The sequence below is a fragment of the Ictalurus furcatus genome, chromosome 1 (assembly GCF_023375685.1).
Source record: "Ictalurus furcatus strain D&B chromosome 1, Billie_1.0, whole genome shotgun sequence".
Classification (NCBI taxonomy): Eukaryota; Metazoa; Chordata; class Actinopteri; order Siluriformes; family Ictaluridae; genus Ictalurus; species Ictalurus furcatus.
Window position 1 is genome coordinate 16,174,027 of NC_071255.1, and position 12,742 is coordinate 16,186,768.

Here is a 12,742-nt window from a genome sequence, read left to right on the forward strand (position 1 = left end):
TTATTCTTTGCTCATCGTATTCCATAATTACTTTCAGACATTCAAGCGAAGGATGAGGTTCTGAAATTTGGTACATGGATCAGTTCAGTATTGTAAACCAGTTCGATAGTGACACTACCATGTGTTACACATTTGCACTAATCTGGGAAGGTTTTCTGAGTCACTTTTCAGTGAATCAATATTTGAGGAGACATTTCCACAGTTTGGCAAGTTCTGCATTGTTACATACTAGATGTATTTAGCCATGCATTGTTGATAAGTGTACATGATGATTAATTGAAAGAACTAACTGTGTAATAGACAACCGAATAGCAAAGTGAGGAATACAGTATTTAATTATCAAGTGTTTCATTTGTCAAGCTTCTGATGAGTAGGTAGGTTTACTTCCACCGTGATGGCTTGGTTGTGTGCTGCAGTGTGGTGTGCGACTCATGTGTTTGGTGATAACAGCCTGAGGATCCAGTGACTATTATTGATGAGTCAGAGTGCCAGTCAATGTGCTCCATCACTAATCTAGCCATCGTAGCTCTGCCGGACGTCTAGAAGCAGAGCATGGATCCTTTTGCTTCTTTTAAATACTATTTTTGATGTATGCAGCGTTAAGGTCCATTCACACATACAGTGACTCGCAGCGATAAAGTGGCTGGAGACCATTCATTTTCAGTGAGAGCTGGCGACATGAGCAACAGATGTTGCTTCAACTAGATGTTCTATTCCATTAGACTTCCAATGGGAGTGAAGACAGTAGAGCGCAGGTGATGCGTGATCCGCCATGCTTCCCGCAAGTCCGAATTGTTTCATGGACCAAGACTGTCCGTCCCTTGCGCTTTCGCCGCAGGTAGATGGCCGCAATGGCAAAGAGCACACGCTGCTTCTCCCTCATCTCATAGGATATGATGCATATATATACACACACTGGTGAACTTTATGTACAAACCCTCTCCCTCCAAAATGTTTCATTTCAGCGCAAGAATACTGGTTTGTTGTCAAAAGTGGAATACTAGTTGCACCACCCACTGATAAATGTTACCATGGCAACCAGTAGTTGGAACGCCTACTAGCGACTTCATAGTACTGCGCCTGCCGACTCGCAGCACTAAAATCGCTGGTGTGAATGCACGTTTAGTTGATAAAGATTTGACAAGGTATAAGATGTGGTAGACATCGAAGGACAGACAGTAGTTGTTTTTGTTGTTTTTTTTCCCCTTCTTGTTCATATTACATTTGTCTAACTCTTCTGTCTTCCGTACTTGCTCTTTGAAAATGTAACTGGTGAACTCTCTTCCAACCCTGTTCCAGCATTCTCAAATGGAGGAGTGAGGTTTCCACCCACTGAGGTCATGCATGCAAGTTCAGCTAGCGGTCATGGGCAAATGTTTTAGAGAAGTGCAGAGGTTTCTCTCTCTCTCTCTTTTCTTTCTCCTCCCTCCCCTCTCTTCTCCCGCTCGCTCTATTTAAATAAATCTTTTTGACTTTCCTCAATGATGAGCTTGCCCACAGAGAACATTTTGCACTTCCTTACTAAATAGAAGTAACAGAAAAAAGAAAGAGACTATGGCATTTTTTCCCTCCTCCTGAAACTTCAGCGCTGATTGTTTAACTCGGCGGACTTGGCAAGCCGACGCAGCAACCTGCAGGTTTGTACAAGTAGCTCCGGCTGCCATGAAAGCACCTTTCAGTTCTGGACAAACACAACATGCCAAGCTGTGTTACCAAGAATGAAAACATTCCCAAAATAGAAGTCGTTCTACACGGATAAGGAGATGTTAAGGAATATAATGATACGATTTATAAAAGATACAAGATAATACCAAATCGAGTCTCATAGCCAGAAAGGGAGCTGCATCACTTTCTCCACCTTCTCCGTTAGGTATATTTTCGAAACCGTCATCCGAAACTGTCTCTCAAAACATAGCAGTCTCCGGCTCTCTTCTTCCCCCAGACCTCTGCTGAGTGCAGAGGTGTGAGCTCTCTTCTGGCGCTAACGATTGGTAGAATGTACTGTACATGAAGTCCTGAACTTGGAAACTTGGAGGCAGCTTTACTGATTAGTGGAGTTCATGTTTATTCATGCAACCGACGAAAAGCTGCACGGTCACCCACATGAAGCAGAAGAGCGATGGGGTGGCATGTTGGCACTGGAGCTCATCGGCAGAATGCTCATTTGAGCCAGCCATCTGATTTGTGTCAGCCACGTGACTAATATGAGCAAGGAGGACACTGGCCCCCTCTTACCATCATATGGAAATCACTAGACTAAACAAATGCTCATTTGTTTTTCCGTCTGCCTTGGGGGGGGGGGACCCGATTTGCTTGGACAAAGGGACAGTGAGCTGGATGAAGAAAGTGTAGGAGTTAAGCATGAGTAAATAGGCAGGCCATAAGGTTTGGTGCTTTAGGGATCTGGAGGGTTTTTAATATTTATTTATTGATTTTATTTATTTTATTTCAAGTGACTTGCAGTGTTGTAATGTGCACTCATATCTGATGGTTGTGAGTCAGTGCACATGCAAAGAGTATTCAAGGATTCAACACAAGAAAAGTTTTTCTTTTCTGATGATGAATTTGGTGTTCAGTATTGGAGAAGCACCTATGAGGCTACGCTGGCTGGCTACATGCCCGATAGGTAGGTAGCTAATTTCTTTTCAAAAAGAAAACAGCTAGCTCTGGATCACTCTTCTGGAGCTGTCGCTCTCTTTGGAAGGCCAAGCTAAAATTGATCCTTGTTTCAGATTGATCTCTGGAGCAAATGATAACAAGAAATGGTGCCAAGTATCCTCTTAGTAATGTCTTTGTCAGAACTGTTTTTGTAGCTGGAGCTTCTTTTCATTTCTAAGGTGGTGACTTGATGTGCAAATCCAAATAACTTGAGTCTCAGCAACTCTGACTTTGGTTTATTTATTTATCTATCTATCTATCTATTTATTTATTTATTTATTTGCCTTACCAGATGACTCACTGCAGCGCAAGGACAGCATGTTTTATGATTTTTCTCTACTGACTTAATAATGGTACTTATTTAACTTGTGACAGATAGACAGATCTATTACTTAGCGATGGCACCCATCTGATATAAAAAGCAATTTCAGTAGAAAATGCTGTTTTGGAGACCAGAGGGGGGGCAAAAAGGGGAAAAAACAACAACAAAGCAACTAATCAGATTCTGTAATAAACTTGAGCCCAAGATATCACTGAATTGCTTTAAGGACAACATAACAAAAAAGTTAACCTGCTTAGCAATATTATACTGGAATTGCAGTCCTATTGTTAGTCCTTTTATTTTAAATTGAAGGTTTTATCAATATTAGAAAAGAAGAAATGGTATCATGCCATCTCTTCTCCTGCTAGCTTCAAACGAGGGAACTTGTTTTTGTTTTATTTTGTTTTGCTGCTGTTTTTATTTCTGTACTGCTCTTTGACAGTCTGCTTCTCAATCCCTGTTCAGCAGACTCCTTGCACAGCACCTCCTTGTGTTTTTACTACTTTTAAATATAACCGATTCGACTCGTGAAGTGCTTGTTAATTATCTTATGGTTGAGTTGAGAGCCGAGAAAAATGCGAAGATGGATGTTGAATGGATATTGAAATGAAGAAACGGTGGGATTGAGCTTGAGAAGACTTCAACGATCTGATGAGATTTGAAAAGTGCAACCGAGAACTATATATGTGCGTTCTTGTGAAAGATCTTTTGTGCTCCGGTTTAATACGGGTGTACAGCAGCCTCTCGGTGAAGAATTCCGACGTACAGCTACTGACACTTCACACGTAAGCACACTGGAGCCGTAAGAAGCCCATTATGGTTCGCTAGTGGCTTTTTTCTCTTGATGGACAGAAACTCAGTTGGGCATCTTTAAGATGATGTCTCTGTTCCTTTCTCAGTGTAATTGATGGCAAGAGCTCCTGTGTGGATTGGAGGCTGCTGCATGGCGTGCTGGGTGGCATGGCCTCTTCCCACTGGCAGTGTTTGTGGCATGGCCGTACCGCAGGGCTGGAATCGGCTGCCCGCCCCTCTGATGCCCAGCGGGATGCCAGTCTGTTAGCGTGTTTTTCTGCATCCCACTATGCCACAAGGCTTTGATTTGTAGCACAAAGACCACCTGTGTGATCCAGCCTTCTAAAACAGTAGACGAGGAGCCTACCTCCCCCAGCCTGCAAAAACAAAAATGCACGTTTATCACTGGATGACAGAATGCCTGTCTCCAATCCGCTCGTATCCACATTCAGAGCCTGTCAAAACACTCTTCTTGTCTTGTCAGAGTGATGTGACATCTATAGATGTCCTGACAAACAAAATAAGCATTTACGTGGCGTGACCTAGCGTCTGCTCCCTGGGTATCATGTATTTCTAAAACGAAATTAAACCGGTTGAAACCAAGGAAACAAGGATTTACTGAGGCTGTGATAAAAGAGGTGCATTTATTTATTATACACAACACTTGTAGGGGTGTGTGTGTGTTACTGATGATAATGGACAGTTTATGTGAAGTGCTACTCTTACTAGAATGTGAAATATTAAGACAACAGCTGTGTTTTGTTGTTGTGAGGGTGTCTAGATGAAACCGTGTGCACCAGAAGGTAATTTTCTCCCTCTTTATCTCTCTCTCTCGTCCTTTCTCTCATACAAATGGCAAAATTAGGGCGTCATTCAAACGCACTACGAAAACATGGTCATGAGAATTCTTCAGCTTTCATTTTCTGGATGGAAGCATTTCAGTTGTCCAAAACATGACGGGACGGTGCTTTTCACAACGATTAAGCCATACCGAAATGAGCTTTCTTGGACGTATTTAATTGGCCAGGATTCAGGCCTTCTAGATCATTGTGTTGAACTGTTATTGTGATCAATAAAAATGTTAGGTGAAATTTGACACGATGGCCAAGCATATGGTACAGCATTCCTAAGTTACCCTGCATATGTAAAACAAGTCTCATATCCGCACACACACACGCGCACACACACACACTCACACGGCTCATGTCTGGCACTCCCTCGCTGTTAGTGGCTCACTGTCTGGCAGCTCTCAGTCAGCTGCGCTCTGCCTGCTGACCGTAAAAGGGCTGATTGATTTGCTGCACTGAACACTGGCTGCCGCTGGCATCACGGGCTAATGCTTCTCCCAGCACCCACTCTGTCTGACTCTTTATCTCTCCTTGATTTTTTTTTTTGTAGTCTGTACATAGTTTTCCCAGTCTGCCCATGTTTCTTTGCTTCATTCTCGCTCTGTGTTTTTTGTTTAATTCTGTGTCTGCATCTGCATGAATGTGCGTGTCTGTGTGCCATGTCAGTGTTCAGTGTCTCTGTAGGTACGGATGCTGAGGGCTGTGTCTCCATGGCAATGATGGCAGCTGGATGTGTGTGTGTGTGTGTGTGTGTGTGTGTGTGTGTGTGTGTGTGACAGAGGGAGAGAGGGGATGGCATTGCCCGTGGTATCTAGGGCAGGACAGGGGATCCAGTATCCAGTAGTGCCACTTCACTGAAGATCTTGTTCCTTATTCATTCCGTCTATCTCTAAATGAAAGGCAAGGCTGAAGTGCCAAAACCCATCTTCTCTCTCTCTCTCGTTCTCTCTCTCTCTGGTATTTTCTCTCTCTCTCTCTCTCTCTCTCTCTCTCTCTCTCTCTCTTTTTCTCTCTCTCTCTCTCTCTCTCTCCCTCTCTCTCTCATTCTCTCTCTCTCTCTCTCTCACTCTCTCTCTCGCTCTCTCTCTCTCTCTTCTCTCTCTTTCCCTCTCTCTCTCTCGTTCTCTCCGGGTTGCTCCAGAGCAGCCGGGCTTTGTTCATTTAACCAGAGCCTTTCAAGCCATTTTGTAAACCGCTCACATGTACAATTCATTGTTTGACCAAGGACAAATGGATTAAGATGAACCTGACGAGAAAGCTCCTGCTTGTGCATGTAATGAATCATATTCATCTCTAGGTTGATTGCAAGTTTAGTTTAGATTGTAGAGTGCAATTGGGCTAAGAGCTGCAGGTCCAGTGTGAAATCAGCCTGTGCAGGAATAAGAGGATTTCGCAGTCTGAGCTGGGAATATACACATTGTGCCCAGTCTGATCACTGATGCTCCCTCTCACCCAAACTTCCCCATTTAGATCCGGCGTATGATGAATAATTCTAACTGCTGGTAGCGTTATGCGTCAGGAGCGTTATATGGAGCGTTATATGTCAGGAGCGATCTGTAATGACTCGAATGGAGTAATTATAGAAATGTAGTGCAGTCGAAGTGTTCTCTAGCATGCATGTGTACTGTTTTTTTGACCTCTGAGTCATAGCATAAAACACACTAGGATCAACTAGTTGTTTACTACAGAGTTGTATTTATATTTTAATGCGCATGAGTCATTTTACATGCATGATGATTAGATTCCTAAGAAACCCCTTGTTTACTACACACCGTAAAGCTTGCATTTTTTGCCTGCCATAGTGTTTAAATGTTGGAGATATTAACACATGCTCTCGGGGTGAAATCTTTGAGATTTGCTGGACGATTCCCGAGCAGGAATGATGCTGTATTACCCCAAAAAGATTCATTAAAGAGCAGTTCACCCATATAACATTGGTAGTTTCACTAGCATTACGTGTGTATTATTAGTTGCATTAGGTTTGTTGGACAATTCTTTAATTCCTACAAGCAGTTACTGGGACATTTATCGGTTCAGAAGCAAATGTGCAGTAGCTCCACTTAAAGTTCTGCTTAAAAAAATGTTGAAACCTCTGACCGCTAGCAGTAAAGGCTGAGCTATTGTCCATTTCACCTCCCCTATGTACCTGTGTAACCAGTCTTTTTGCATTTTCCCCTCACTGGCCTAGCATATTCACCACTCCTTCAGTAGCTTTAAATCAATTTGTGTAAGTGTCTGTACATGCCTTACACCCAGTAGAGGATTTTCATATTGTCTAGTTCACCTTTTGCTAGTCAGAATACTGATAATTCTAGTGTGCAAAACAGCTCGAACGACTCTCTCTCTCTCTGTGTCCTGCTTCTGTCTTGTTTTTGTAATCATTTCCTTTTTCTCTAATCTCTGCTCTCTCTTTCCTTGCATCCGCTCTCATGGCCTAAATTTGGAGAAAAGCTGTGTTTGTCTGCTCAGATGCTGTACTGCAGGCAATTTTGTGGCGCGTGTTCCAGCCGGGCTGTTCAGACAGTACACTCAGTCTGCTCTAGAAGATAATGCATCTCTGTTTGACACTTTAAAACATGCCCTCTGCAGACCCAACAGTTCCAAAATGGTCTGTGTCTCGCCGAGCCGGAGGCCTGCATCAGCCTCAGCGTCTAGCCTAATCAGATTGGGCTTGCATTCGGGGGCATGCTGGGATATCGCAGCGCCCGCTCTAATGCCATGAGCTGTCTGGCTGCCACAGATAGGCCGCCATTGTCTTGCTTTTCCAGACGTGCTGCTTGTCTGTCTGGGTAATGCCAGGGTGTGTATATATATAAAAGGGTTGTGTTTTTTTGCATATTGCAGACCTGTTGTCCATGTGGTTGGCTGACGTGTGTGTGTGTGTGTGTGTGTGCACCTTTTGAGTAAGGGAGAGGTGAACAGTGTTGCCATATCACATTCTATTCATTTTGAACCACTTGAGCCTTCTTCAACAGCTGAACATCATACAAGTCTCTGACTGTCTATGTTCGAGACCCTCTGTACAACAGAACAGTAATTGTTCCTGACGTGCATTTCGCACCCAATCGGCCTTGCCAGGCTTCTGCTGTTCTGTGCTTCCATCCTGTGGTCAGAACAAGAATCGCATTTTCCCCGCAGCCCTTTTCTAATAGAAATGATGATCAAACCTGATTTGTTGCTGCGTGTGCGTCTGTAACCTTATAATTAAAAATGTTCCCCTTTCTCTCTCTCTTCCCTCCAGCTGAATTGGAGTTTGTGCAGATAATAATCATAATCGTGGTGATGATGGTGATGGTGGTGGTGATTATCTGTCTTCTGAACCACTATAAACTCTCGACGTGGTCCTTGATGAGCAGGCTGGGCCAGGCCAGGAGGCAGGAGCACCCACTGCAGCCGGTAAGATGTGAAAGCGCTCCATCCCTCACTTCCAGTCGAAGTATGCATATTAGCGGATTACTGCCAGCCATAAAAATGGCTCGGCCTTGTTTAATCAATATAGTGTGCATATATCTCGGACAGTGTCTGGAAAATTTAGATTTGCTTTCTAAATCATTGTAGAAGACCATCATTAAACACAAGACCTGCACAAGTATTCGCCTACTTATCAGAACCTGGAGGCAGTATTGGGTTAGAAGTATTGGCAAAGTAAACTCAAAACCTGACAAGCTAGCCTGACAAATACGTCGCCTCCAGCTGTGAGATTTGATTAAGGCGTACCGTTCTGTTTCGACAGAGCCCGAATGTGACTTTAAGCACTATATGTTAGCCAAAGATCCCATTTGGTGTGTTTCTGATAAATATCCTCACTACTCTTGCTCCCAGACATGCCTTAATGATTAAATTTGGCCCAGCTCTGTCTAGACGCTAGCGAAGAGCCAGACATACACGCTGGCTGCTGCAGCGTGCGGGAGAGGCAGATAAACGTCTGAGTCGCTTTCATTTTTATTCATGAGGGGAGGGGGTGGACTGAGGGGGAGAGCGAGTGCAGAGACACTGTCTGGAGGGAGAACACAGTCTGGTGCACTCTGCTGCTTTGATTTACCACACACATGTTAATGCTGAGCATTACTATTAGGGCATAAACAAGCAGTTTGGGGTTTTATTTTAATGAGTATTTTGAGCTTTGTCTGGATTCAGAGGAGATTGTTCTTTGTTTCTACCACAAGGCATCCGCTAACAGTGACACTGCAATAAATACATTTCACTCCATGACTTTGAGTATTTAACTTGTTTCCTGATAATAATGTGACACTTTTCTTTGCTTTTCATGTTCGATAAATGGATCCATTTTGTGTTAAAAATGGCATTAAATGTATTAATTTTGTAGTATTTGTTATATTGGGATCCATCTTGTTTAAAACTGAATTTTCCTCTATTAACCTTCTGTCTCTGCTGATAGGAGGGATGTTTTTGGCCATCAGATAGTGGATCCAGACAAGGAGCTTCAGAGGTGAGACCATTAACTCTGTGTGTGGGTGTGCGTGTCTGTGTGGGTGCTTAGGGGTGGGGGGTGCCGCTTGGAGTCCTTATTTGGTGAGGTCAGGGGGAGGAGAGGGTCAGTGTCTGATGCAGGGCCTCTCTGTTAATCATTGCACATGTGTTGTGTCCCTCTGGGGGTGTGCAGCACATTTCCCCAAGTGTACGTGCCTTTGAGAGTCTCTGTCTGGATGCCTGCGTCTCTCACTGCGTCATTAATCACTGGCTTTCTCCTCTGGCAGCGTCTAGACAGCTGTCTGAGAGACGAGACACTTTGCCTCTCGCTCCAAATTGCCCCTCATTAGCCACCCTGGCTCGAACTGAAATGCAGCCCCATAAAACAAAGCTGTCTGTCTTATAGGCTGGCCAACATGGAGATTTCCCACAAATTGAATAATTTGATTGTGCATAAATGCAGGCCGCCTTTCTCTAGATGAAGCTCTGTTATTTAGTAGCGTAGGAAATGTCTTCTTATGTAAACCTTGTGCTTAAGTTTCTCAAATTGGATATGTAGGCTTCATATGATGGCAGTCCCATCAATTAATCGATCGCAGCCCAGCGCGTAAATGGTGTTAATCAGATGTAAAACTTCTTCCCTCTTTGCTTCTAGAGCCTCCATTCCTTGCATCGTTTACTCATTTTTGTGCTTTAGTGGTTTTCTTGCTTAAATAAGGTCATTGGCTAATAACGAGCCATTAGTAAGTTGAGCCAGAGGTGTTGGAACAGGGAGCAGGGAAAGTTACTTTAGCACCAAAAACTTTAGGTCTGCGAGCAATGCTACAAGTGTGTGTATGAGATTACCTTATTCTGTCAAACCCCTGTAGCCCTTCCAATGAGACACTTAATAACTAATGCGAACAAGAATACTAACTTTGGATCCTTAAAAAGCTTTTTAAACTATTCTTAAATTATATTCGTCAAAATTAAAAGCCTTGGGGATTACATTGGTTTTGATTTAAGAGATTTGCAGCCTTTAAAGATTTCTGAGGTTATAGGCTGTAGCACTGTTCATTCATTTGGTTTGAATGAGGAAAGCAAACGGCTTAGCCAAATCATTTTCTTGGTTGTCTCTAGTTAACCAAAGTTTATTATTCAGGCAAAATGGAAAATAAGTAAAAGAATAAACGTTTTGGCTTAATAAATCATAAACAAAAATGTTATTTTAATTTCTGTGTTATCTATGTTTCAATTTTTCTGTATTTATCTATTTATATGAATTTAGGTCTTTCTGTATTTATTTATCTATTTATTCATATTCTTTATTTCCTTATGTCCATATGGTGACAATGGAGCGTGCTTTTCACATTCAGGCCCAACATTCAAGCCCAGAGTGGAGGAGTAGTGGTGGGTTTAGGAGAGCAGGGTTGAGGAGACACAGTAAGCAGTCCATCCCAGATCGAAAATCAATCACATTTGGGAACAGTACAATATACAGAAATTGTTCATGAGAATGATGAGTGATTCTCTTTTTGATTTAGTCGATAGGCTTTTGGAGTGCACAGACGTGTCGGAGGACACGCAGTAGGCTATATGTTGGTTTTACGATGTAGTAGCAGCATGAATATAGTCTAGGAATACGTCTGGGTTTTAAGAAGTTTAATTTGGATGTTTTACTTGTTACTTTATTCTGTTCTGGCACTTTCTTTTCTCTATAGCCACCCAAACATTTAGTATTTTTGGCAACACTATTGCTGCTGACCATGAACATTTCATTCTTTTCACTCTTGCAGGTGGTGTATGCTCCTCATCCTCGTGAGCGCTTCAGCACTCCCTCATTCCTGCAGCGAGATCGTTTTAGCCGTTTCCAGCCTACCTACCCTCTCCTGCAGCAACACATCGACCTGCCGCCCACCATCGCACTTTCAGATGGAGAGGAGCCGCCGCCGTACCAGGGCCCGTGCCCGCTGCAGCTGCGCAACCCCGAGCAACAGCTCGAGCTGAACCGCGAGTCCGTGCGAGCACCACCCAACCGCACGGTCTTCGACAGTGACCTGATGGACAGCCATGGCCCGTGCCCACCTAGCACCAACACAGGCGTCAGTGCCGCCAACTGGAGTGCCCACGGACGCACAGAGGGCCCTCCACCTGCCTACAGCGAGGTCATGGGCCACTACCCAGGCACGGCATTTTACCTTCACCAGCACAGCAATAACCAGTCCTCCTCCGTGCCAACTGTGCCCGGTGCCAGGACGCGCCAGGGCAGCACGGAAAGCACAATAGTCCTGAGCAAAGCCAAGGACATGCAGAGAGGGGAGCTAGTGTAAGGTCGGCTCTCCGTACCCTCTCCTCTTACTGGCTACAAAGGGGTGTGGTCACTCTCTGGACACTCCCATGCACAACATAAAATGTGTCTGTCTTCACTACAAAAGCAAAGCCACATTACAAGAAGGAACCAAGCGGAGCAAAGCTTACAAAATAACATTTTATTGACTGTCTCTCTCATAAAAAGACATAGCAAAGCTTTGTAGCGCTATTTTGTACTTGTGTATTACATTCAAATGGGAGATGATGATGATATTAGCACATAAGCTTTTTTTTTTATTATTATTGTTTTTATTTTCATTTTCCCCCCCTTTCTTTTTACTCCTTTTTTGGTCATGTGCTCTACAAAACACCAACACTGCACAATCTGCAGGTTTAGGACGGGACTTGACGTTGAGAATAAGTTTTTGCAAGACCGTGATCTGTACACAATTAAGAATTTTTTTTTTTTTTTTTTAAGTAGTTGAAACAAAAATCCAAATCCTAGTGCCAAGGTTTTTGTGTGTGTGGGGGGGCTGGCGTGAGACTCGCAATCATACGTTCAAATCAAAACACACAAAAGTTGCACTATCTATATTGTGGGGAAAGAGAAGAGGCAAATGTAATGCATGGTCTTTGTTGTTAAGGAAACTCCAAAGTTGGTGATCTGTAGAAGCGGTAGGGTATTCTCCTTACTTCTGCACAAGAGTTACTTATATCCAGCCTAAAAATCCTCCTTCCCAGCTCTTAGTCCTCCTCAGTCTTTCAGACACTTCGACACCTCTTGAGGTCAGATATATGCTAACAGAATGTTACTTTCACTTAATATTGTCACTTTACAAGCAGAAATATTATAAGGTTATAAAGTAATTACTTTTGTTGAGTGTAGACTTTTTTTTTTTTTTTTTTTTTTTTTAAAAAGTATCTAACCATCTGAAAGACACTCTTTCTCCTGTAGCAGTGTTGAAATCATTTTGTTTCTCTCTAATAGGCTTAAACCACACACACGATGAGGGACGATGAGGGAAAGGTGTCATGTGAGCAGGGTCGTGCTTTTAAAGTTATTGATTTATGAACTGCAATCAAGGCTCTTGTAATCCTTTATACGTGTTGCACTTGGCCCGTGACAAAAACCAAAACGGCATTTATTTCTCATCAGAGTGAGCGTTTGATGGATGCGAGGTGTTTTATCCTGTGCTTTGTTCAGCATGGATGGAAGCTTCTCTTGGCTTTTCCTTACTTGAAACGGCTAATGCTGCCCATTCTTGCACTCTTTCACTTTCAGTCCCTTTCTTGCCACAGATCCCCATCTGTACAGCGTTGTGATGGATGGTGCCATAGTAACCAGAGTGAGCAAAAAAAACAAACAAGCATACAAACATAGCCCTTATTGTCGTGTTGTCTA

At 43.2% G+C, this 12,742-nt stretch overlaps 1 protein-coding gene across 2 annotated transcripts in view; it reads left to right on the forward strand.

Annotated features, from left to right (window-relative positions):
- Positions 1–12,246, forward strand: part of ldlrad4b (low density lipoprotein receptor class A domain containing 4b) — a 77,904-nt gene extending 65,658 nt beyond the window's left edge. For both annotated transcript variants that reach the window (XM_053629195.1, XM_053629202.1), the window contains 3 exons: positions 7,862–8,016; positions 9,020–9,070; positions 10,827–12,246. In XM_053629195.1, the coding sequence (XP_053485170.1) occupies positions 7,862–8,016; positions 9,020–9,070; positions 10,827–11,360 (740 nt within the window). In that variant the 3' untranslated portion in view covers positions 11,361–12,246. The remainder of the gene's footprint in view (positions 1–7,861; positions 8,017–9,019; positions 9,071–10,826) is intronic.
- The last annotated feature ends 496 nt before the right edge of the window (positions 12,247–12,742 follow it).